General features: G+C 42.9%; 1 protein-coding gene across 14 annotated transcripts in view; it reads right to left on the reverse strand.

Moving 5' to 3' along the window:
• Window positions 1-105: 105 nt before the first annotated feature.
• LOC110530321 (sodium- and chloride-dependent glycine transporter 1) overlaps window positions 106-22,663 on the reverse strand; it is an 82,619-nt gene continuing 60,061 nt past the window's right edge. For all 14 annotated transcript variants that reach the window (XM_021613260.3, XM_021613258.3, XM_090182295.1 and 11 more), the window contains 11 exons: window positions 20,367-20,498; window positions 19,692-19,977; window positions 17,181-17,313; window positions 16,814-16,948; window positions 16,435-16,538; window positions 15,349-15,586; window positions 14,916-15,050; window positions 5,590-5,689; window positions 5,369-5,469; window positions 4,820-4,990; window positions 106-4,524 (listed from right to left, as the gene is read on the reverse strand). In XM_021613260.3, coding sequence (XP_021468935.1) covers window positions 4,300-4,524; window positions 4,820-4,990; window positions 5,369-5,469; window positions 5,590-5,689; window positions 14,916-15,050; window positions 15,349-15,586; window positions 16,435-16,538; window positions 16,814-16,948; window positions 17,181-17,313; window positions 19,692-19,977; window positions 20,367-20,498 — 1,760 coding nt within the window. In that variant the 3' untranslated portion in view covers window positions 106-4,299. The remainder of the gene's footprint in view (window positions 4,525-4,819; window positions 4,991-5,368; window positions 5,470-5,589; window positions 5,690-14,915; window positions 15,051-15,348; window positions 15,587-16,434; window positions 16,539-16,813; window positions 16,949-17,180; window positions 17,314-19,691; window positions 19,978-20,366; window positions 20,499-22,663) is intronic.

Raw genomic sequence — 22,663 nt, forward strand, 5'->3', positions numbered from 1 at the left:
TATTACGGTTCTGCTTTCTCCAATCTTAACGAAAGTGATTACCTGTTCAGAAAGAGAAAACACTGCATGCTGTGTAATCTAGATGGGACATAAACCACACTTGAGTGATCTTTAAAATAGATTTTATTTACCATTTGTAATTGAACAGTTTACGATATACAGCTGACATGACTAAGACAATTCAATGGATTTTGGCCCCAAGGTACAAGAGACATGGTTAGATATATATGATAAAGTACCAGTACTGTGTTCATTTCATTTGTGCTTTATTCTCCCTTATGATAGAATTTACATTGGCATAAATCATGTCTACTCTGCTGACAGTGACAACAGTTTACTCAGACCATTGTAAAGCCTTATTTCAAAACGGAAGTTTGTATTATTAGATATGTTATAAACACATGACTTGATTTAAAGTGCTGAAACAACTTGTAAAAACATGTTTATGAGTAAGAAATTCAGACATCTCTATGATTAGTGAATCACAGAGCAGATAATTTTAGTACAGTAAAAGCCTACTATGCGTTTTCAGAATTGCTAACATGTATTCATTTCTTACATTCCATATATAGAAGACTTTTACTACTGTGATTTCAATATGAGTTGATGAACAATTTGTTTCTATTACAATGTCACAAATATATGAATATTCATTCAATGTGTCCTTTTACACTACCTGCTTAGGTTAATCATTTTAATGGAAGGGTCTCACCAAATGATAAAATGCCAAGCTAATGAAATAATAATCCCAAAAAGGAAGAATAAGATGAAAACAAAATCACCCTTTCATACATAGTTCCCCAATACATTGATATTTTGATCTTATGTCATGTATTGCATTTACAATGTTATCTAGTCTTTTATTCAGATCCCTATTAGCTGAAGCAGCAGCTACTCTTCCTGGGGCCCGGGCAATGTTGCTGATTATGCTGTTTGATTTTCTTTTCTTTATTTGCCACATAATGCTCGTAAACTACTCCTCCACCAAATTGAAAAGGCCAGTCTGTTTACACAAAAAATGTACAGCAGAGTCGCTATATTGTAAACAGATGTGACTGCAGTACAGTACCACAGTGTTCACTTAATACTGTTGGCATTGTTACTATGTAAAATAGATGAACACTTATTATGTACTGTCTCCAACAGTCATGTAGCTGCAGACATGTCATGTACCTCCAACAGAACATACTGGTAAATGCATTCCTTTGAATTTCAAGTTTCAACCCAAGCTTTTGTTCGGCAATACTTTTGATATCAGCTGGCTTTTAGAACAAGATAAAGGTAGTGTCACTGAACACGGATGATAAATCGTGACGATAAAATACATGTTTGTTTTTTTTTGTACAAAAACAAAAGGTCTCTTAAATAGGTAGTTTGTGTTTTGTTAGATGAAAAAATGGATCGTTACTGATTGATTAGAATTACATGACATCAATAATGACACTATCGTGGTCTAAACATAGTAGTTATCAGTAGGGTATCCACTACACATAAATACATATTACACTAAACACTGATTATTGGCTAATTATTCTATAAGAAAATAAAAATACACTCAAATAAAAACACACAAACACCAGTCCTCTGATAGAGGAAGAATTCCGGGGATAGCAGAGACCAAAGGGTTGCAATAGCATGGTGGTTATCCTAACTTACTACTATTATAAAGAAGAGGACTACAAGTCAACAGTTCAACAAGAAGAAGAAATGAAAGTCCTAGAGGACTTCCTAGCCTCAGCCGGCATGTCGAGAATAATTCTGTTATCAAATGAAGTCACCAGGGTCAATATATACTAACCCACTTTAGCTCATTTACACCTGCTGTCAACTTCTTATTACCAAAATGATATGTATCCATAGTGTTTCTAACTTTTCAAGACACACACATCAGTTAAAAGCAACATCATTATTAATATCCTGTGCTATCGTCATTCCAGGAACACTACTACTCTGCTTTATAACAGATTCAGTAGTGTGGCTGTACTGTGCTTCTGTCATCATCATAGGAGGAGAACACACTAGTCTTGTCTCCATCTGAAGTAAAACTTGAGTCTGTTGGGCTGCATCTAACCTACTGGTGTGCTTGTTTTTTTGTTTAAATAACCAACAACTTTGGGTAGGTCCCAAATGAAACCCTATTCCCCATTACATAGGCAATAAGATGCCATGTGGGACAAAATAACCACTACCTACTCCCCTGAGTGTCAGACATGCCTCCTGTTGGACTGCAAGGTTTCGTTTCTATTTTGGACAAAGTCTGGATAGCTAACTGTCATGACACTTTTAACACAGTGAAACTGAAGTAAAATGGAAGGAGAACAACTCATAGTCATATGACAGCAGAAACTAGATTTGTGCAGTCAGATAAAGATGTTGAACATTATATACAGTGACGTACGTACTGGTTAAAGAAGAAATACATCTGTAGTTTCACCAAGATACGATGCTCTAGCTCTTTAGCAGCTGCATTGCCAGACTACCTCTCTCCATCAGTGTAGGCCAGGCAAGGACCCAGTGGATTTACAATGTTACCACAGACTGGTCGTTGCCTCACTGCAACACAGATGCAACGTAACAGAGCGGAGACAAATGCCTCAAATTAGATGGAGAGATGGGACCTCTTGACAATTGCCAATTCCAGCAACCTGTGAGAGCACTACTCCCACCCTAAACACAACCACAACAGCATCCTTTCACAAAGTGACTGAAATACATGTCCCTCCCACTCCAACCCCCTAAAATAAAACAATTACCAGTAAAAAATCAAGTCATGGATGAGGAATGGTAAACATTACTGTTATTTCTTAAGATACTGTTGCTTCTTACAACATCAACATGTTTTCCTTATAATTATATACTATGTTAATTTACAATAATAAAAGATAAAAATAAGACAATTCTATAGAGAGAACGATACTATACAACTACATATAAACTACATAATTCAGTAAAGATGACTGAAGTTTTTTTTTATTCTCCTGGAGACAAGCTCCATCCCCAGGCTAACCAATGGCCTCTCTCCTTCCTGTTTCCACATCCAATCACACCATTACTTGGCTCAGAGCTTTAAAACGCTTGTAAATACATTTATTTTCCTCTGCAAAGACACCTGCTGATGCAAGTCTCTCAGTTTTGAAAAAGTGAACAAAGACACATACGCCAGCTATGTCACCGAGATATTAAAGTTCATGCATGTTCAACATGTTTTTTGGTAACATGCTTGGTTGGGGCAAATCCTACTTGTGAGTAACAGAGGCTATGAGGCAACACCACTGTGTACTCCCTCCTCGATATGCTAGCTGCTTCGGTCCTCAATCAAATGCTCCCTTCACAAGTGAGATGCCACATTTCGAGATGCATTTCCCGCGGAAATGATTGGAAGACTAAAAGAGAGATGGCACTTTATTGTACTGAGTTGCATCCCATCCACCCATTTGTTTTTGTGTGTGAACATGTTATGGTTGTCTTTACCTTAGCTCCCTCTCTAATGTAAAACCTACCATAATCATAGAAACATTTACTCAGGTATTGAACGTGTTCAGTAAGTAGTAAATTGTTTTGGGACCCTGAGAATGGGCATTGGGAAGTCATGTGCTTCAGTCAGGGTAGCTGTTCAGAAAGCTGGAGACCAACATGCTCTGTGTGTGTGGGGAGTTGGTGCTGTAATGCATGTTAGTTGTTTACATCATTGGAAGTATAAGGGCTTAACTGTATAGTTAGTCAAATGAAATATTGTGTCAGATGAGTAGCTAAAAAGCCATTGGCTTACTCCAATTTGAGTTGTTCTGGGTAACCCTAAAGCAGCATACGTAACAGTCTGAGTAGTGGAGACTATATTGTATCAGAGGGTACTGAGAGTCAAAAGCTATACCGTAGATAAAACAGCAGAAGGGAAAGATCAGTCCCTAGAGTGGTTCCATTCAGATGTCTACAGCACTGACCCAAAGAACACCTGGCCTCCAGCTTTAAAACCCCCAGCACTGCCACTTGAAAAGTTGCCAATTCCGCTGGATATCTTTACAGATGAAGGAGAAAAATGTTGTCCTTCCCCTATTGTGCCATGTATTCACAGTGTGTACACACACCTGCATAATATGAAGAAGAGAAAAAAAAATGCATAATTCAATTATGTCGAAACAAGAGGTGAAATTCTTTTGGATGACGGACAATTTCTCTAGAGGTTAGAAATAATAAGCCCTTACAATATGTAAAGGTCTCCAGTGAGTGGGCTCTCCCCCACGTTGCGGTGTGCTGTGGGAAAGGGTTGGGTGGGGACTGGCACTAGCCCAGTGGGGGCCTCTATGCGCTGGGGGTAGTGTTGTGTGCTGTTGAGCCGTTGCTGCCCTGGATGGTGAGGCTGATCTCATCCCTCTTCTCATCCTCCTTCTCCTTCTCCTTCAGCTCCTCTTTCAGGGGACGCACCTCCACCTCTCCCTCTGAGCCTGGGGTGGCGTAGAGGCCTATCCGATGCTCACTCAGGGCCGGGCCCCACTTCACGTCTGGCTTGCACGAATTCTTCAACCGCTGTAAGGGGTGGAGGGTCAGAGGTCAATGTGAGTGAAGCGACATAGGTTCATTATGTATTGCTAATTAGAGGCAGGTAAAGCAGTTGGGAAAATGATGTAATGCAAGTTACGTAATAACATAACACCCATCGGGTTCTCTCTTTTACCATCCATTTCTTTTAGAACGAGTGCCCCTTTGACGAAATGTTCCATTTAACAAACAAAACAAAAACGACACTTTCACCAGTCTTAGAATGCCAACCACATCAGCTTTCCAACACAAAACACAGACAGAGCGCTACTGTGGATTTTACCTCTAAAAATGTGGTTCCCTCAGACTTGGCGATCTTGTAGAGAGCATAGATGGGTATGCAGATGACGGAGGACATGGCCATAAGGAAGCCGATGGCTAGAGACCAGCCGGGGTACACATAGTCGTTGTAGGTGATCGGCTTGTACTGGATCACTGTGAAGATCAGGATAAACTGCAAATATAAAAGACAGAGAGGGACCATTCGTGTCAAGTACACATAGGGATCCTACAAATCACTAGTCACTCAGTTCTATCTGTAATTCTTTCGACAAGTAATGAATACTTTGAAACGGACAAACATTATTGACATTTGCATAAAGAAAGTATGTACAGTATGCTCATCAAGTCGTGTTCTAGGTCTAGGTCATTCTGGTATTCAGACATATATTTTGCACAACAGGTTTTGTTGAGAACAAGGCAAAAGTGAAAGTGTAGCCATACAGATTAACGACAAGTGTGTGGAATGCAGAGCAGGTGAAGCCTCATAACATGTCAACTCGGGGGCCCTGGAGGGTAGCTACTGGGAACGGGGCTGATAAAATGCTCTTACAGATATGATGATGGGGGACACGAATCTCCAGCAGACCCGGAAGAAGATTGGAGGGGGGAAACCCAGCATCATCTCAACATCCTTGAAGTATTTCTTGTGTCCTGAACACAAACAGTACGGCTTGTTGTCAGTCATTCAGTTTGATTAGCTTTCACCAATAGCCTTGGCAGAGCATTGTGCACAATAGATATTTATAATCAAGGAAAGACAGTTGGACTCACCATAGACGTACATGATACAGATGCACATGATGCAGGAGATGATAACCAGAGAGAAACTAGCAGCATAGTTATCCATCAGCAGCAGCCAGTAGATCCCAGCCTAAAGACATGAGAGCACAGGTGGAGAATACAAAATCAGTATACATCCTGAACATTTGTGCCCTGGGGAGTATTCACTAGGAACCAGAACGGAAGCAAATGGAACAAAACGGTGAGGGACCTACCTGAATTTGTCCAATAGAAACAACAGTTTTGTTACAAAACAAAACGTTTTCCAACTGTTTGGACTAATGATTATACCCCTGAGTAATTACGTGTGTCTTTGTGTGTGTGTGTGCACATATATATATATATACTAGCCTACCTCTTTCAGGTAATACATTCAATGCAGTATTAGCCTTGTATTTAGTTTGAGTGGGATATATATATATATATATATACTAGCCTACCTCTTTCAGGTAATACATTCAATGCAGTATTTTCCTTGTATTTAGCTAATGAATGATGGGTTGTGCATAATAAGCTTCTAACTTATCGCCTCTTACTCTTGCGCAATACGCACAAACCTGTGCTCCGCTAGCCTCTACTTAAATAACACTCCTTAGCTCTTGGAGTCCCATGCAGGAAAAGCTAGTCTAGAATAGCTTGCTGGACATGTTTCTTTTTTAGCATTTCTTATCCCGATTTGTTTGCTGAATGTTACATACAGCAGTCAACAGACCTCACGGGTAGTTTGAAGAGTAGGTAGGCTATAGCAGTTATTTATTCAGACCCAACCATTCAATCTTTGTGAAGATAAGTGAAAGCAGTCTGCATTTAATTCTACTCCTATATTATGCAAGAATGTCTTTAGATTGATGGACAACAAAACTTATTTAATTTAACTGTTGAAAGTGAGGAATGTATGAAGCAACAATAGAGAGCGAAAGAGAAGGTAGGCTAATAACATTAGGGGAAATATTATATGAAAGGTACAATGCCTTCGGAAAGTATTCAGACCCCTTCCCTTTTTTCCACATTTTGTTATGTTACAGTCTTATTCTAAAATGGATAAAAATAAAAAAAATCCTCATCAATCTACACACAATACTCCACAATGACAGGTTTTAATCAACATCCATGGCACCCGGGGAACAGTGAGTTAACTGCCTTGCTCAGGGGCAGAACGACAGATTTGTACCTTGTCAGCTTGGGGATTTGATCCAGCAACCTTTTCGGTTACTGGCCAAACACTCTAACCCCTAGGCTACTATCTAGGTCAAATAGAGTAGAGGCGTTGTGCCGTGCAGTGTCACTTTATCAGTTTTTTGAAACCATGTTTGCTGTCTATTTGAACAATATGAGATGAAAGGGAGTTCCATGCAATAATGGCCCTATATAATACTGTACACATTCTTTAATTTATTCTGGATTTGGGGACTGTGAAAAGACCTCTGGTGGCATGTCTGGTGGGGTAAGTGTGTGTGTCAGAACTGTGTGTACGGTGACTATGCTAACAATTTGGAATTTTGAACACATTAATGTTTCTTATAAAAAGAAGAAGTGATGGAGTCAGTCTGTCCTCAACTCTTAGCCAAGAAAGACTGGCGTGCATAGTATTTATATTAGCTACAATGCAGATCAAGACATGCAACTCTGTTCTGGGCCAGCTACAACTTAAATAGGTCTTTCCTTGCAGCACTCGACCATACGACTGGACAATAATCAAGATAAGACTAAACTAGAGCCTGCAGGACTTTGATGTTTGGAATGCGATGTCATAAAAGCAGAGCATCTCTTTATTACGGACAGACATCTCCCCATGTTTACAACCATTGAATCTATATGTTTTGACCATGGCAGTTTACAATCTAAAGGTAAAACCAAGTAATTTAGTCTTGTTCAACAGCCACACCATTCATTACTAGATTCAGCTGAGGTCTAGAACTTAGGGAATGATTTGTACCAAATACAAAGCTCTTAGTTTAGAGATGTTCAGGACCAGTTTATTACTGGCCACCCATTCAAAAACAGACTGCAACCCTTTGCTAAGGGTTTCAGTGACTTCATTAGCTGTGGTTGCTGATACATATACGTATGGTTGAATCGTCAGCATACATGGACACACATACTTTGTTTAATGCCAGTGGTAGGTCATTGGTAAAAATAGAAAAAGGTAGAGGGCCTAGAAAGCTGCCCTGCGGTACACCACACTATACATTTTTTACATTAGAAAAGCATACATTAAAGAAAACCCTTTGATTTCTATTAGATAGATAGCTCTGAATCCACGATATGGCTTAGGTTGAAAAGCCATAACACATGCGTTTTCCAACAGTCTTCTTATTTTAAATTTCTTTCAACCAATCATCAGAGATTTGTATCAGTGCAGTATGTTGAGTGCCCTTCTCTGTAAGCATGTAGAAAGTCTGTTGTTAATTTGTTTACAGAGAAATAGCATTGAATTTGGTCAAACACATTTTTTCCCCCAACAGTTTGCTAAGAGCTGGCAGCAAGCTGATAGGTCTGCTGTTAGAACCAGTAAAGGCTACTTTATCACTTTTGGGTAGTGGAATGACTTTGGCTTCCCTCCAGGCCTGAGGACAAAGACTTTCCTATAGGCTCAGATTAAATTATTGACATATAGGAGTGGCTATAGAGTCAGCTACCATCCTCAGTAGCTCTCCATCTAAGTTGCCAAAAGTCATTATTGATCGATACCAATATTTGTTCCACCTCTCCCACACTAACTTTACAAATTTCAATTATTTGTTTTTTTTATGCATAGCTCACTGTTCATTGTAGCATTTCCTGCCTGAGTTTCCAAACTTTGTCAATTAAGTAGTCCTTAAAATAATTGGTTGCATCAAATGGTTTTGTGATGAATAAGCCATCTAAGTTGAATTCGTCTTTCTGCCCATAATTTCATTTAAAGTACTGCAAAGTTTTTTTGATTGTGAAGGAATTTCTTTGTTTGTGCTTTTCTAATAACCAATTTGACTGGGATCATGCAAGTGACTGATTGATCATGCCTGGGAGGAATTCTCAGTCTCAGAAAGGATGTGTTAAGCTGTATAAGTGATTGGCAGTATGCCCAGAACATTGTTTTGAGAACCGAAGGGGTGTCTCAGTTACAAGGTCTCAGCTTGGAGAGAGGAAGCCTCGTGAGGTATTGGTCGGTCACATGCATGAACCAAACGTTAATGATTAATTAATTATGGATAATGAATAAGCTGAATCATGCAAATATGACTTGCCTGTGTAAGCAGTATATAAGAGGACTAACGGGACTGCCCCGGCGGAGCTCTCGACCAGCGGGTACTATGGTGCATTAAGTTTGTTAGAATCTCTCCAGTTTGCTGATAATAAATAATGATTAATTGAATATTGACTTCAGGTGTCCCTGGTGTTAATTTCCACAACACCATTCGTTATATCATTGATCTTGGCTTCATCATAGTTTATTTTTCTTTTCTTTTTGTTGAGTTTAGTCACATCACTTCTCAATTTGCAGTAAGTTAGCCAGTCAGATGTGCAGCCAAATTAATTAGCCACTAATTAATTGATCGTCGTAGTGAGGAGACCAAAACGCAGCGTGATGTGAATACATCTTTTTAATGAAAGACGAAAAACACGAAGTACACTAAACAAACAAACAGAATAACAAGACGAACGTGACCGCTATCAAAACTGAGTGCAAACATGCAACATTACATAGACATACATAAACACCTAGATGATAAAAACCCATAAACCTACAAAACCCCTAGACAGTACAAAAACACATACATCACCCATGTCACACCCTGACCTAACCAAAATATATAAAGAAAACAAAGAATACTCAGGTCAGGGCATGACAGTACCGCAGTGGGCCCCGGACTGAAGATCATCGTAGAGAGCGCCACTGGACGGAAAGGCACCTCTGGATTGAGGAGCGACTCTGGCAGCTCCGGACAGGAGGGAGACTCTGGCGGCTCCGGACAGGAGGGCGACTCTGGCGGCTCCGGACAGGAGGGCGACTCCGGCATCGCCGGCGTGACAGGTGGCTCTGGCTGCTCCTGGCTGGATGATGACTCTGGCAGCTCCTGGCTGGCTGATGGCTCTGGCAGCTCCTGGCTGACTGACGGCTCTGGCAGCTCAGGACAGACGGGAGACTCTGATGGCTCAGGACAGACGGGAGACTCTAGCAGCTCAGGACAGACGGGAGACTCTAGCAGCTCAGGACAGACGGGAGACTCTAGCAGCTCAGGACAGACGGGAGACTCTAGCAGCTCAGGACAGACGGGAGACTCTAGCAGCGCTGGACAGGCGGGAGCACCTGTAGGGATGAGACGGAGAGACAGCCTGGTGCGGGGGGCTGCCACCGGAGGGCTGGTGCGTGGAGGTGGCACTGGATAGACCGGACCGTGCAGGCGCACTGGAGCTCTTGAGCACCGAGCCTGCCCAACCTTACCTGGTTGAATGCTCCCGGTAGCCAGGAAAGTGCGGCGAGGTGGAATAGCCCGCACTGGGCTGTGCTGGCGAACCGGGGACACCATGCGTAAGGCTGGTGCCATGTACACTGACCTGAGGAGATGCACTGGAGACCAGATGCGTAAAGCCTGCTTCATGGCACCTGGCTCGATGCCCACTCTAGCCCGGCCGATATGAGGGGCTGGAATGTACCGCACCGGGCTGTGCACCCGCACTGGGGAGACTGTGCGCTCCACCGCATAACACGGTGCCTGCCCGGTCCCTCTCTCTCTCCGGTAAGCACGGGAAGTTGGCGCAGGTCTCCTACCTGGCTTCACCACACTCCCCGTGTGCCCCCCCCAAGACATTTTTGGGGCTGCCTCTCGGGCTTCCAGCCACGCTGTCGTGCTGCCTTCTCATACCGGCGCCTCTCTGCTTTCGCTGCCTCCAGCTCTGCTTTGCGGCGGCGATATTCCCCTGGCTGTGCCCAGGGTCCTTCGCCGTCCAGAGTCTCCTCCCAAGTCCATGAGTCCTGCGTTCTTTGCCGCTGCTGCTGGCCGGTACCACGCTGCTTGGTCCATTGTTGGTGGGTTATTCTGTCACGATCGTCGTAGTGAGGAGACCAAAGCGCAGCGTGATGTGAATACATCTTTTTAATGAAAGACGAAAAACACGAAGTACACTAAACAAACAAACAGAATAACAAGACGAACGTGACCGCTATCAAAACTGAGTGCAAACATGCAACATTACATAGACATACATAAACACATAGATGGTAAAAAAAAAAAACATAAACCTACAAAACCCCTAGACAGTACAAAAACACATATCACCCATGTCACACCCTGACCTAACCAAAATATATAAAGAAAACAAAGAATACTCAGGTCAGGGTGTGACAAGCCACTACATTTGCAGAGTCACAGCAAAATCTGTTGTATGATTTCTTATACACTATTTTAGGCCCAGCTGTTGGAACTTTGGCATTCCTGGATATAGCCACAATATTGTGATCACTGCATCCAATGGGTACGGATACAGCTCTAGAACATTTGTATGATGTTGTTCCTGTACGGTTTGTAAACACCCTGGTAAACTTGATTAATAACCTGAACCAGATTACAGGCACTGGTTCCTGTAAGAAGCTTCCTCTTCAGAGGACAGCTTGATGAAAACCAATCAATATTCAGGTCGCCAAGAAAGTAGACCTCTCTGTTTACATCACATACACTACCAAGCAGTTCACACATATTATTTAGATACTGACTGTTAGCACTTGGTGGCCTATAGCAACACCCCAAAAGAAAAGGCTTTAGATGTGCCAAGTGAACCTGCAACCACAACCCTTCAATACCACTTGACATAAGATCTTCTCCAAGCATTACAGGCATATGGTTCTGAATATATATAGCAACACCTCCCCCATAAGCATTCCTGTATCTTCTATAGATGTTATATCCTTGTATTGCTACTGCTGTATCATCAAATTAATTATCTAAGTGAGTCTTAGAAATGGTTAATATATGAACATTATCTGAAGTTATTAAGTTATTGATTTCATGAACCTTATTTCTGAGGCTACATATATGGGCTATTTTCAGCCCTTTCCTGGGGAGCTTATCAGAGATAGACATAATTTGGAAAAGTGCAAACAAAGCAAGAGAAAAAAAAAAACATTCAGCAGTCAATTAATCAGTTGGTGTGTGTAAGTGTGTGTGCTGCGGGGTTGAAGCTACACACCCATAGGCTTGGCTCTCTCTCATTCCTTCCAGGCTTTTGGGAGGGATGGTGGACAAAGAGCCTGTCATAGCGGATGTAAGCAAGGTCCCCATGAGCTCTGGGATTTTTCATGGCTGGGATAAGTTCTTTCCTCTTTTGGCGCACAGCTTCCGGATAGTATTCGTTGCGGAAGATATATGCTCCTCTCAAGTTCTTGGCTCTTTTCAGAACAACAACCTTGTCCTTGAACCACAAACTTGACCACTATCGGCCTGGGCCTGACACCTGGGTCGGTGGGGGTTTTTCCAGTTCTGTGGGCACGCTCCACTTCAATCTTCCTGTAGTCCATCTTCAGTTTCTCCAAGATCATTTCCCTTAATTTGTCCTCAGACTCCGTTCCAGGTCTCATGTGGAGATTCTGCAATTCCGTCCACAACCATGTTGTTCAGTCTTGATTGTCCATCGACATAATCTTGATTTCTCCATCATTCTTATCACATACAGAACTGATGTTCTCTCTTAATGATTTACAGATTGCTGTCATCTTGCCATTCTCCTGCTCAAACTGTTCTTCAGGTCCTGGACCTCTTTGGTCAGGTTGTTCATTCTTTTATTAGTTGACTCTTCCAGTATTTGGACACTTGAATCTATGTTCTTGTTGCTGTAACAACTGCTTGTAGAACTATGTTCGTTCGTCTAAAAGATCCTTCACCTGTGATAGAGAGACACCACTGTCCTCAACAACATCGGTACTCCAGCCGTTTTTGGTCTTTGTCATGGTAGCAGCGTAGGTTACACGGTTACTCCTCGCAGTTCCAGACAGGGCAGATCGTAGGGAAGATTGAAAACAACAACAAACAGCAGGGATCTAGCCAGCCACAATCCCGGGACAATCCTCGGTCCCAGCCACAATGGCTAACCACATCGCGGACTGCGTTCAAGCCCTCCAGAAAACACTGCTAGCTTGACAGACAGCTAGGCTAGCTGCTACTCCAAACAGCTCCTCAGACCCGGCCTAGGTCGTCAGGAACACAGCAACTTATGCCAACCGCGTCGCAGGATCCACACTCAGAAGGTAGCTAGCTAGTAATAAACTTCTCAATAGACTTTCAAAACTGTCCAATAGAACAAACTGAGCTCTCCCTCGTTCCGCGTTCAACAGGAAGTGACAAAATGCATACTAAGAGGACAGTTTAACACAATACAGTGCAGTAATACAGTTCACAATGTATTAGCCTACTGGAGCTAGTTTCATTAATTTACCCAGGAGAGCATATACAGTTGAAGTCGGAAGTTTGCATACACCTTAGACAAATACATTTAAACTCAGTTTTTCACAATTCCTGATATTTAAATCCTAGTAAAAATTAGGATCACCACTTTATTTTAAGAATGTGAAATGTCAAAATAATAGTATAGAGAATGATTTATTTGAGCTTTTATTTCCTTCCTCACATTCACAGTGGGTCAGAAGTTTACTTACACTCAATTAGTATTTGGTAGCACTGCCTTTAAATTGTTTAACTTGGGTCAAATGTTTTGGGTAGCCTTCCACAAGCTTCCCACAATAAGTTGGGTGAATTTTGGCCCATTCCACCTGACAGAGCTGGTGTAACTGAGTCAGGTTTGTTAGCCTCCTTGCTCGCACATGCTTTTTCAGTTCTGCCAACACAATTTCTGTGGGATTGAGGCCAGGGCTTTGTGATGGCCACTCCAATACCTTGACTTTGTTGTCCTTAAGCCATTTTGCCACAACTATGGAAGTATTCTTGGGGTCATTGTCCATTTGGAAGACCCATTTGCGACCAAGCTTTAACTTCCTGACTGATGTCTTCAGATGTTGCTTCAATATATCCACATCATTTTCCTATCTATTTTGTGAAGTGCACCAGTCCCTCCTGCAGCAAAGCACCCCCACAACATGATGCTGCCATCCCCGGGCTTCACGGTTGGGATGGTCATTATGGCCAAATAGTTCTATTTTTGTTTCATCAGACCAGAGGACATTTCTCCAAAAGGTACGACCTTTGTCCCCATGTGCAGTTGCAAACCGTAATCTGGCTTTTTTATGGCTGTTTTGGAGCAGTGGCTACTTTCCTTGCTGAGCGGCCTTTCTGGTTATGTCGATATAGGACGCATTTTACTGTGGATATAGACACTTTTGTACCTGTTTCCTCCAGCATCTTCACAAGGTCCTTTGCTGTTATTCTGGAATTTATTTGCACTTTTCTCACCATAGTACATTCATCTCTAGGAGACAGAATGCGTCTCCTTCCTGAGCGGTATGGCGGCTGCGTGGTCCCATGATGTTTATACTTGCGTACTATTGATTGTACAGATGAACATGGCATTTGGAAATTGCTCCCAAGGATGAACCAGACTTTTTTTCTGGGGTCTTGGCTGATTTCTTTTGATTTTCCCATGATGTCAAACAAAGAGGCACTGAGTTTGAAGGTAGGCCTTGAAATACATCCACAGGTACACAGGTACAAATTATGTCAATTAGCCTATCAGTAGCTTCTAAAGCCGTTACATAATTTCCCCAAGCTGTTTAAAGGCACAGTCAACTAAGTGTATGTAAACTTCTGACCCACTGGAATATTGATACAGTATACAATATATAAGTGACATAATCTGTCTGTAAACATTTGTTGTAAAAATTAGATGTCCTAACTGACTTGCCAAAACTATAGTTTGTTGACAAGAAATTTGTGGAGTGGTTGAAAAACGAGTTTTAATGACTCCAACCTAAGTGTATGTAAACTTCCGACTTCAACTGTAGCTAGCGACATCTATGGGCTTTTATGTTTTTCTGTTGTGCATATGTGCAGTAGCCTATATGTCATAAATGTATTGGATAAGGGCACCATCATTTGGGCTTTTTTGGGCTTGGGCTCATAAAATGTATTTAATGTATGACTCATCAGTCTCAGGTAGCGTCAGGCTTGAATTTTCCATCAAAGCTCTAATCAAATCTAAACAGACCTATTTATATGCCTTTGAATGACACTTCTGGTTTTGACGGGAAATACCGGGTTACCCGGGAGAAAAGTGATTTATTCTCGGTTTGGAACATTATAAAATACCAGAAAAATATTCAACCCTAATGTGTATTTTGTGTGTACGCATGCAGTGTATGTTTGTGTGTGTAAACATCTCTTATCCATTACCTGTGTAGTGAGCGGCACCCCCAGCAGGAAGCCCACTATAGCCACTCCTCCTGTGACTACCGTCTTGTTCCTAACGATCCAGTCAGTACCAATCTCATCCACAATGGCTGTCACCAGGGTCTCCAGCAGGCAGAACTACACACAGGGACACATTGACAGGTTATCACTCAGCATTGACTTCTTATATCTACTTCTCTAAAAAAAAAACTTTCTCCAACATGAAAATAAAATAAAAAAAATCTACGTGTCAAGTTGAGCCCAATGTTCGGTCATGCAGCCCTTAAATTCTATAAAAAATGTGTCCTATTAGACAGGTGTGGCATCCCAAATGGCATCCTATTCCCTACATAGTGACACATTTTCACCTGTGCCCTGGGGGAATATGGTGCCATTTGGGACACAACCAGGATGTCATGGTGGTTGACTGACTCACCTGCGTCCCCAGGCCCAGCAGGATGAGCATGAAGAAGAAGAGAAGGGACCAGAGAGGGGAGATGGGCAGCAGAGTGAGGGCCTCTGGGTAGGCCACGAAGGCCAGGCCGGGACCGTGGTCGGCCACCTCAGATACATCTACGTTCAGGTGGTGGGCCATGAAGCCCAGGATGGAGAAGATGACAAAGCCTGCATACACGCTGGTCGCACAGTTGGTGATGCTGATGATGATGCTGTCTCTGTATGGGCGAACAATCAAAAAAGAGAAAACAGGAAGAACATTTTATTAGTAAAAACTAAGAAATAGGATACGTTTTATAGGTCTCTGTGTAAGTAACCACTAAGAAGCCATCTGTGCATTTCACCATCATTCTTCCTTCCAGTGCATATTCATGAATACTAAACAGTCAAAGTCTTAATTACATAATCAAAAATCATAATTATACTAAACAGTGAGATATTTTTCCTGGTTTCTTTCAACTGGTGGGTTTATCAGTCACTACACGATCATTGATTAATATTATCCTGTCTGCCACTTCACTGCTTCCACCACATGGTGGTGCTAATCAGAAGAGAAAACCTCTTTCCAGTTTGCAAGGGAGCTTTGAGTTTGACTACTGTAAACTACAACGAACAATGCAACCGCAGGTTAAACAAGAGTAAAAAAAAAATACTCCCAGTGCGCTGCCTCTGGCCTCCACCTACAGTACAATGGCATGCAGTGCATACCATCACACCATATTCCATCAATTCCTGTGATTTGCAGCTGCCCTCCTCCATTCTGCACCCTTTCTGTTAATCACTGCTGACACTGTAGCGTGATTGCACCCAGAGAAGCAACAAAGACCCTTTCTGATTCACTCCAACCAAGCATGAAAAAGTACTGCAGTGTAACCGCACACACTACCCTTCACTTCTTATACAACTCAGATTGCAGAAGTGGCCCAATTGGTATCAATTTTCCTTTATAGTGCACTACTTTTGACCAGGGCCTATAGGGTGCCATTAGGGATTCACACAGGGTTTATTTGGTAGTAGAGGGGAGAGTTAAGGGGGTAACAGCGGGGAAAGAGGAAGAGTAGAGTACCTGTAGCAGTTGTTGTGGAACTTGTTGTAGGAGGCCATAGTGATGAGCCCACCCCATGCACAGCCCAGAGAGTAGAAGATCTGAGAGGCAGCGTCTCCCCACACCTGGACAGACAGAAAACCATGTGTCAATACAACCACTGAAGACTTACTTCATATCTGAGGCATATGACATCTGATTTTAAAGATGTCTCTGTGTGATGAGACAGCCTACAACGTTACGCTATGAAGAGCTACAGAGCTATTATATGAGTTATAAAAAGTCAACGTCAACAACTCATGAAGTAGTTCTTAACTAGCTGCAGTAATGACATGGTAATGACATAGATTTACATGACTTATTACTATATTTACTACATTTCCTATATGATTACCCATACCTTAGCGTCGAGGATCTTATGCCACTGTGGGGTAAGGTAGTACTTGATGCCGGTGACAGCTCCCTCCAGGGTGATGCCTCTGATGAAGAGGATGGTCAGCACCACGTAGGGGAATGTGGCTGTGAAGTACACCACCTGAGGACCGCCGAGAGGTGAAGAATGAGTTAGAACATCTCCTAATGGGTGTCAATGATACATTATGACTAGGAGTTTTTCTTGATCATAGACTAAGTAACCTGACCGGGAAAAACTACTGGCCCAATCAATGACTTTTGGAGGTGAGAGAGAGAACGTAGAGAGATGAGCGAGATAAGAGAGAGAAGAGAGAAAAAAACAGGGAGACACAGCGATAGACACCGCTGCTCACCTTGCCTGAAGACTTGACTCCTCTAATGAGACAGAGGAAGACCACCACCCATGACACGGCCAGACATCCCAGAATAGGGAGACGGACTTCACCGAAATTCCCGATGTCGTCTGAGATCTGCAGAACGTAGTGTCTGTGGGGAACGCACACAATTAATCACAGTGTCTATTCACAACAACGCCTTAATAGAGAAATGCAGAATGTAGAGTCAGTGCCGCAGGGACAAACAATGGCTATACGTTCATTCATGAGAGATAGAGAAGGAGAATTGTTCGGATGATCCCTTGTATTACAGCGAGCGAATCACATATTTCAATGTTGCAGCATGACTGAAAAACAACTTGGTGACAACACAATGGTTTATCTTAACTGACAATAGGCAGGAAATACAACTCCATTCATAGTATACTGAAGACATCACCCGGAATGAAAGCTGAGCACAAACCATTTAGAAAGCCATTAACCAAGCACACCGCTCCCTTCGAATGGCCACTATTTTCTATGCTAGGGGAATAAAACAGGTACTCTACTCCCCATTCACTAGGGGATCAAGATACTATTCTTGTCGAGGAAAATATACTTAACATCTAATCTTGTGTACTTCAGACAGTCAACTACAGTATGTGTAATGCTTGTTGAATGCGGGATGATTAATCATAGGCCAGGATTAGCAAGGCACATATGCCTGCCATCTGACTGGACAGGACTAGAGCATCTAAAACAACATTGCCTTACAGAGATGCACAAACACTCTTCTGTTTACCCATGGTCAGACATGCACTATGTGACCAAAAGTATGTGGACACCTTCTCGTCGAACATCTCATTACAAAATCATGGGCACTAATATGGAGTTGGTCCCTATTTGCTGCTACAACAGCCTCCACTCTTCTGGGAAGGCTTTCCACTTGATGTTGGAGCATTGCTGTGGAGACTTGCTTCCATTCAACCATAAGAGCATCAGTGAGGTCGGACATGGATTCTGGGCGATTAGGCCTGGCTCGCAGTCAGTGTTCCAATTTATCCCAAAGGTGTTAGAGGGGGTTGAGGTCAGGGCTCTGTGCAGGCCAGTCAAATTCTTCTACACCGATCTCAACAAACCATTTCTGTATGGACCTCGCTTTTTCTTTACTGGAACTAAGGGGCGTAGTCCGAACCATGAAAATCAGCCCCAGACCATTATTCCTCCTACACCAAACTTTACAGTTGGCACTATGCATTCGGGCAGGTAGCGTTCTCCTGGCATCCACCAAACCCAGATTTGTTCGTCAGACTGCCAGATAGTGAAACGTGATTCATCACTCCACTGCTCCAGAGTCCAATGGAGGCGAGCTTTACACCACTCCAGCCGACGCTTGGCATTGGGCATGGTGATCTTAGGCTGCTCGACCATGGAAACCCATTTCATGACGCGACTAACAGTTATTGTGCTGAGCAGCCTAAAAGGCAGTTTGGTACTCTTTGTTGCAACCGAGGACAGACGATTTTTACGTGCTACGAGTTTCAGCACTCTGTGATCCCCTTCTGTGAACTTGTGTGGCCTACCACTTCACAGCTGAGACATTGTTGCTCCTAGACGTCTCCACTTCACAATACCAGCACTTATAGTTGACCAGGGCAGCTCTAGCAGGGCAGAAATTTGACGAACTGACTTGTTGGAAAGGTGGCATCCTATGACGGTCCCATGTTGAAAGTCACTGAGGCCATTCTAATGCCAATGTTTGTCTATGGAGATTGCATTGGTTGAGTGCTCGATATTATACACCTGTCAACAACAGGTGTGGCTGAAATAGTCGAATACACTAATTTGAAGCCGTGTCCACATACTTTTGTATATATAGTGTACTTTATGTGCCAAAACATTTTGAACACTACTTTACTACCCATATTTAGGAGCAGTAGAGTGTGTATTAACCCTTGCAGCATCTACTCCAGTCTCTTTAATCTTGTAGGCCTGACTCAGAGTCAGCCGTGCCCACACCTTCCCACTCAGGTACTGCTGGGTTGCAGAATTACAGTAACTCCCAAAATTCCCAGAAGTCCTGGCTGGACGAATCTGGATTTCTTGCTTATTCCTGTCTGATTCCGGGAATCTTCCAACCGGCAAGTGTACACTCAGGCCTTACTTCCAGTACTCAACAGATTTAGAATAAAATCAGCTGGAATTCAAATAAAGATTGATAACCGACTCTGGGTCCGGGTTAGGCCTTACTTCCAGTACTCTACAGGTCTAGTAGTAACTCCCTCTCACTCGTGCCTTACTTCCAGTACTCTACAGGTCTAGTAGTAACTCCCTCTCACTCATGCCTTACTTCCAGTACTCTACAGGTCTAGTAGTAACTCCCTCTCACTCGTGCCTTACTTCGAGTACTCTACAGGTCTAGTAGTAACTCCCTCTCACTCGTGCCTTACTTCCAGTACTCTACAGGTCTAGTATTAACTCCCTCTCACTCGTGCCTTACTTCCAGTACTCTACAGGTCTAGTAGTAACTCCCTCTCACTCATGCCTTACTTCCAGTACTCCTCGCTGGGGCTGGTCCTCTTGGTCTTATTGACCACCTCCACGGCAACCTCAGCGGCCCCGGTGACCAAGCTGCGGGTGACGTTGGCCAAGGTGTTGTTGATGCCCCTGGGAGTCACCACACCATTGCAGGTGGGCGTGTTCCAGGGGTTGTTGCAGTAGGTCCAGGGCAGCAGGTTGGTCATGGAAGAGAAGAAATAGTAGAAGGCAATGCAGATCACCACGTTGTAGTAGATACCGATGTAGGTGGACACCACCATCATCCCGTAGCCCACACCTGGTGAGGGAGAAAGAGAGAGTGGAGGACTTCAGAATACTACCAGACAAGACTGTGGCTCTCTTACTGAAGACATGTAGAAAATCTGTGGGTTTTCTAAGAATGTTTACATATGCATTCTAAGCTGACAATAGATGCTGTAATTTATTTTCAACCTTTCAGTTTCTTAAGCATCAGATAGTCAGTTATTAGTTGGATGCCACTGACCAACGGCAGTGATATTAATGCCAATCACCAACACCAGCACTGGTTGTTGGCTCACCTTTGAACATGACTGAGCAATGGCATCAGTGGTTGTTAACTGGCTCACCTTTGAACATGACTGAGCAATCGCAGCAGTGTTTTAAACATGACTGACCAACAGCATCAGTGGTTGTTAACTGTCTCACCTTTGAACATGGGGCTGATCCTCCAAACCCCCAGACATCCCTGGCTGGCGAACTGTCCAAATGAGAGCTCCAGGAAGAACAGGGGGATCCCACAGAACACCAGCATGATGAAGTAGGGGAACATGAAGGCTCCTGTAGTGCACAACACAAGATATGGGTCAGTCAACTCTACAGGGACAGGTCAACAGTTTTGATGAAATTGATTAGAACTCAGATTTGTGTTATTTAACTCTTTACACTATTACTTCTTGTAAGTAGGTATATGTTTATTATTGCTGCTCACAACCAATGGCTTATCTAATGGTCATTCATATGAAACATTTATAAATATTACAGAAAAGTTCCATGCCATGACAATATCCCATTTCTGCTATGTAATGCTCGGTGAGTGAGTGGACGGATTTTAAGGTCATGTTTCTGTCTAGAATAGAAAATTAGTTCAGAAATAGAAGAGTTGTCATCCCATGACATTGACAATATCATATTTCTGCTATATAATGCACAGTGGATAAGCAGTCTAATTGTAAGGTCATGTTTAGATCTAGACACAGAAAAAAGGTCATATAGAAAAGCATCCCATGACAATATCCTGTTTCTGCAACGTAGTGCCCTCACGGTGGTCATATTGCAAGGTCGCTGATGTTTTTTACGGCCGGCCAGCCAGCGGTGAGAAAATGTCACCAAGCCAAAGGAGGTGAATGGTGTCCACATCGCCAACAAATTAACATGGTCGAAACACACCAAGAAAGTTGTGAAGAGGGCACGACAACACCTTTTCCCCCTCAGGAGACTGAAAAGATTTGGCATTGGTCCCCAGATCCTCAAAAAGTTATACAGCTGCACCATCGAGAGCATCCTGACCGGTTGCATCACCGCCTGGTATGGCAACTGCTCGGCGTCTGACGTAAGGCACTACAGAGGATAGTGCGTACAGCCCAGTACATCATTGGGGCCAAGCTTCCTGCCATCCAGGACCTATGTACTAGGCGTTTTTAGAGGAATGGCCAAAAATGTGTCAAAGACTCTAGTCATCCAAGTCATAGACTGTTAATTTTTTATTTATTTTTTACTTTAAATCAAATCAAATTTTATTTGTCACATACACATGGTTAGCAGATGTTAATGTGAGTGTAGCGAAATGCTTGTGCTTCTAGTTCCGACAATGCAGTAATAACCAACAAGTAATCTAGCTAACAATTCCAAAACTACTACCTTATACACACAAGTGTAAGGGGATAAAGAATATGTACATAAAGATATATGAATGAGTGATGGTACAGAGCGGCATAGGCAAGATACAGTAGATGGTATTGAGTGCAGTATATACATATGAGATGAGTATGTAAACAAAGTGGCATAGTTAAAGTGGCTAGTGATACATGTATTACATAAAGATGCAGTAGATGATATAGAGTACAGTATATACATAAACATATGAGATGAATAATGTAGGGTATGTAAACATTATATTAGGTAGCATTGTTTAAAGTGGCTAGTGATATATTTTACATCATTTCCCATCAATTCCCATTATTAAAGTGGCTGGAGTTGAGTCAGTGTGTTGGCAGCAGCCACTCAATGTTAGTGGTGGCTGTTTAACAGTCTGATGGCCTTGAGATAGAAGCTGTTTTTCAGTCTCTCGGCCCCAGCTTTGATGCACCTGTACTGACCTCGCCTTCTGGATGATAGCGGGGTGAACAGGCAGTGGCTCGGGTGGTTGTTGTCCTTGATGATCTTTATGGCCTTCCTGTGACATCGGGTGGTGTAGGTGTCCTGGAGGGCAGGTAGTTTGCCCCTGGTGATGCGTTGTGCAGACCTCACTATCCTCTGGAGAGCCTTACGGTTGTGGGCGGAGCAGTTGCCGTACCAGGCGGTGATACAGCCTGACAGGATTCTCTCGATTGTGCATCTGTAGAAGTTTGTGAGTGCTTTTGGTGACAAGCCGAATTTCTTCAGCCTCCTGAGGTTGAAGAGGGACTGCTGCGCCTTCTTCACGATGCTGTCTGTGTGGGTGGACCAATTCAGTTTGTCTGATGTGTATGCCGAGGAACTTAAAACTTACTACCCTCTCCACTACTGTTCCATCGATGTGGATAGGGGGGTGTTCCCTCTGCTGTTTCCTGAAGTCCACAATTATCTCCTTAGTTTTGTTGACGTTGAGTGTGAGGTTATTTTCCTGACACCACACTCTGAGGGCCCTCACCTCCTCCCTGTAGGCCGTCTCGTCGTTGTTGGTAATCAAGCCTACCACTGTTGTGTCGTCCGCAAACTTGATGATTGAGTTGGAGGCGTGCGTG

Source organism: Oncorhynchus mykiss, chromosome 8 (assembly GCF_057628025.1).
Source record: "Oncorhynchus mykiss isolate SJ-2025 chromosome 8, ASM5762802v1, whole genome shotgun sequence".
Classification (NCBI taxonomy): Eukaryota; Metazoa; Chordata; class Actinopteri; order Salmoniformes; family Salmonidae; genus Oncorhynchus; species Oncorhynchus mykiss.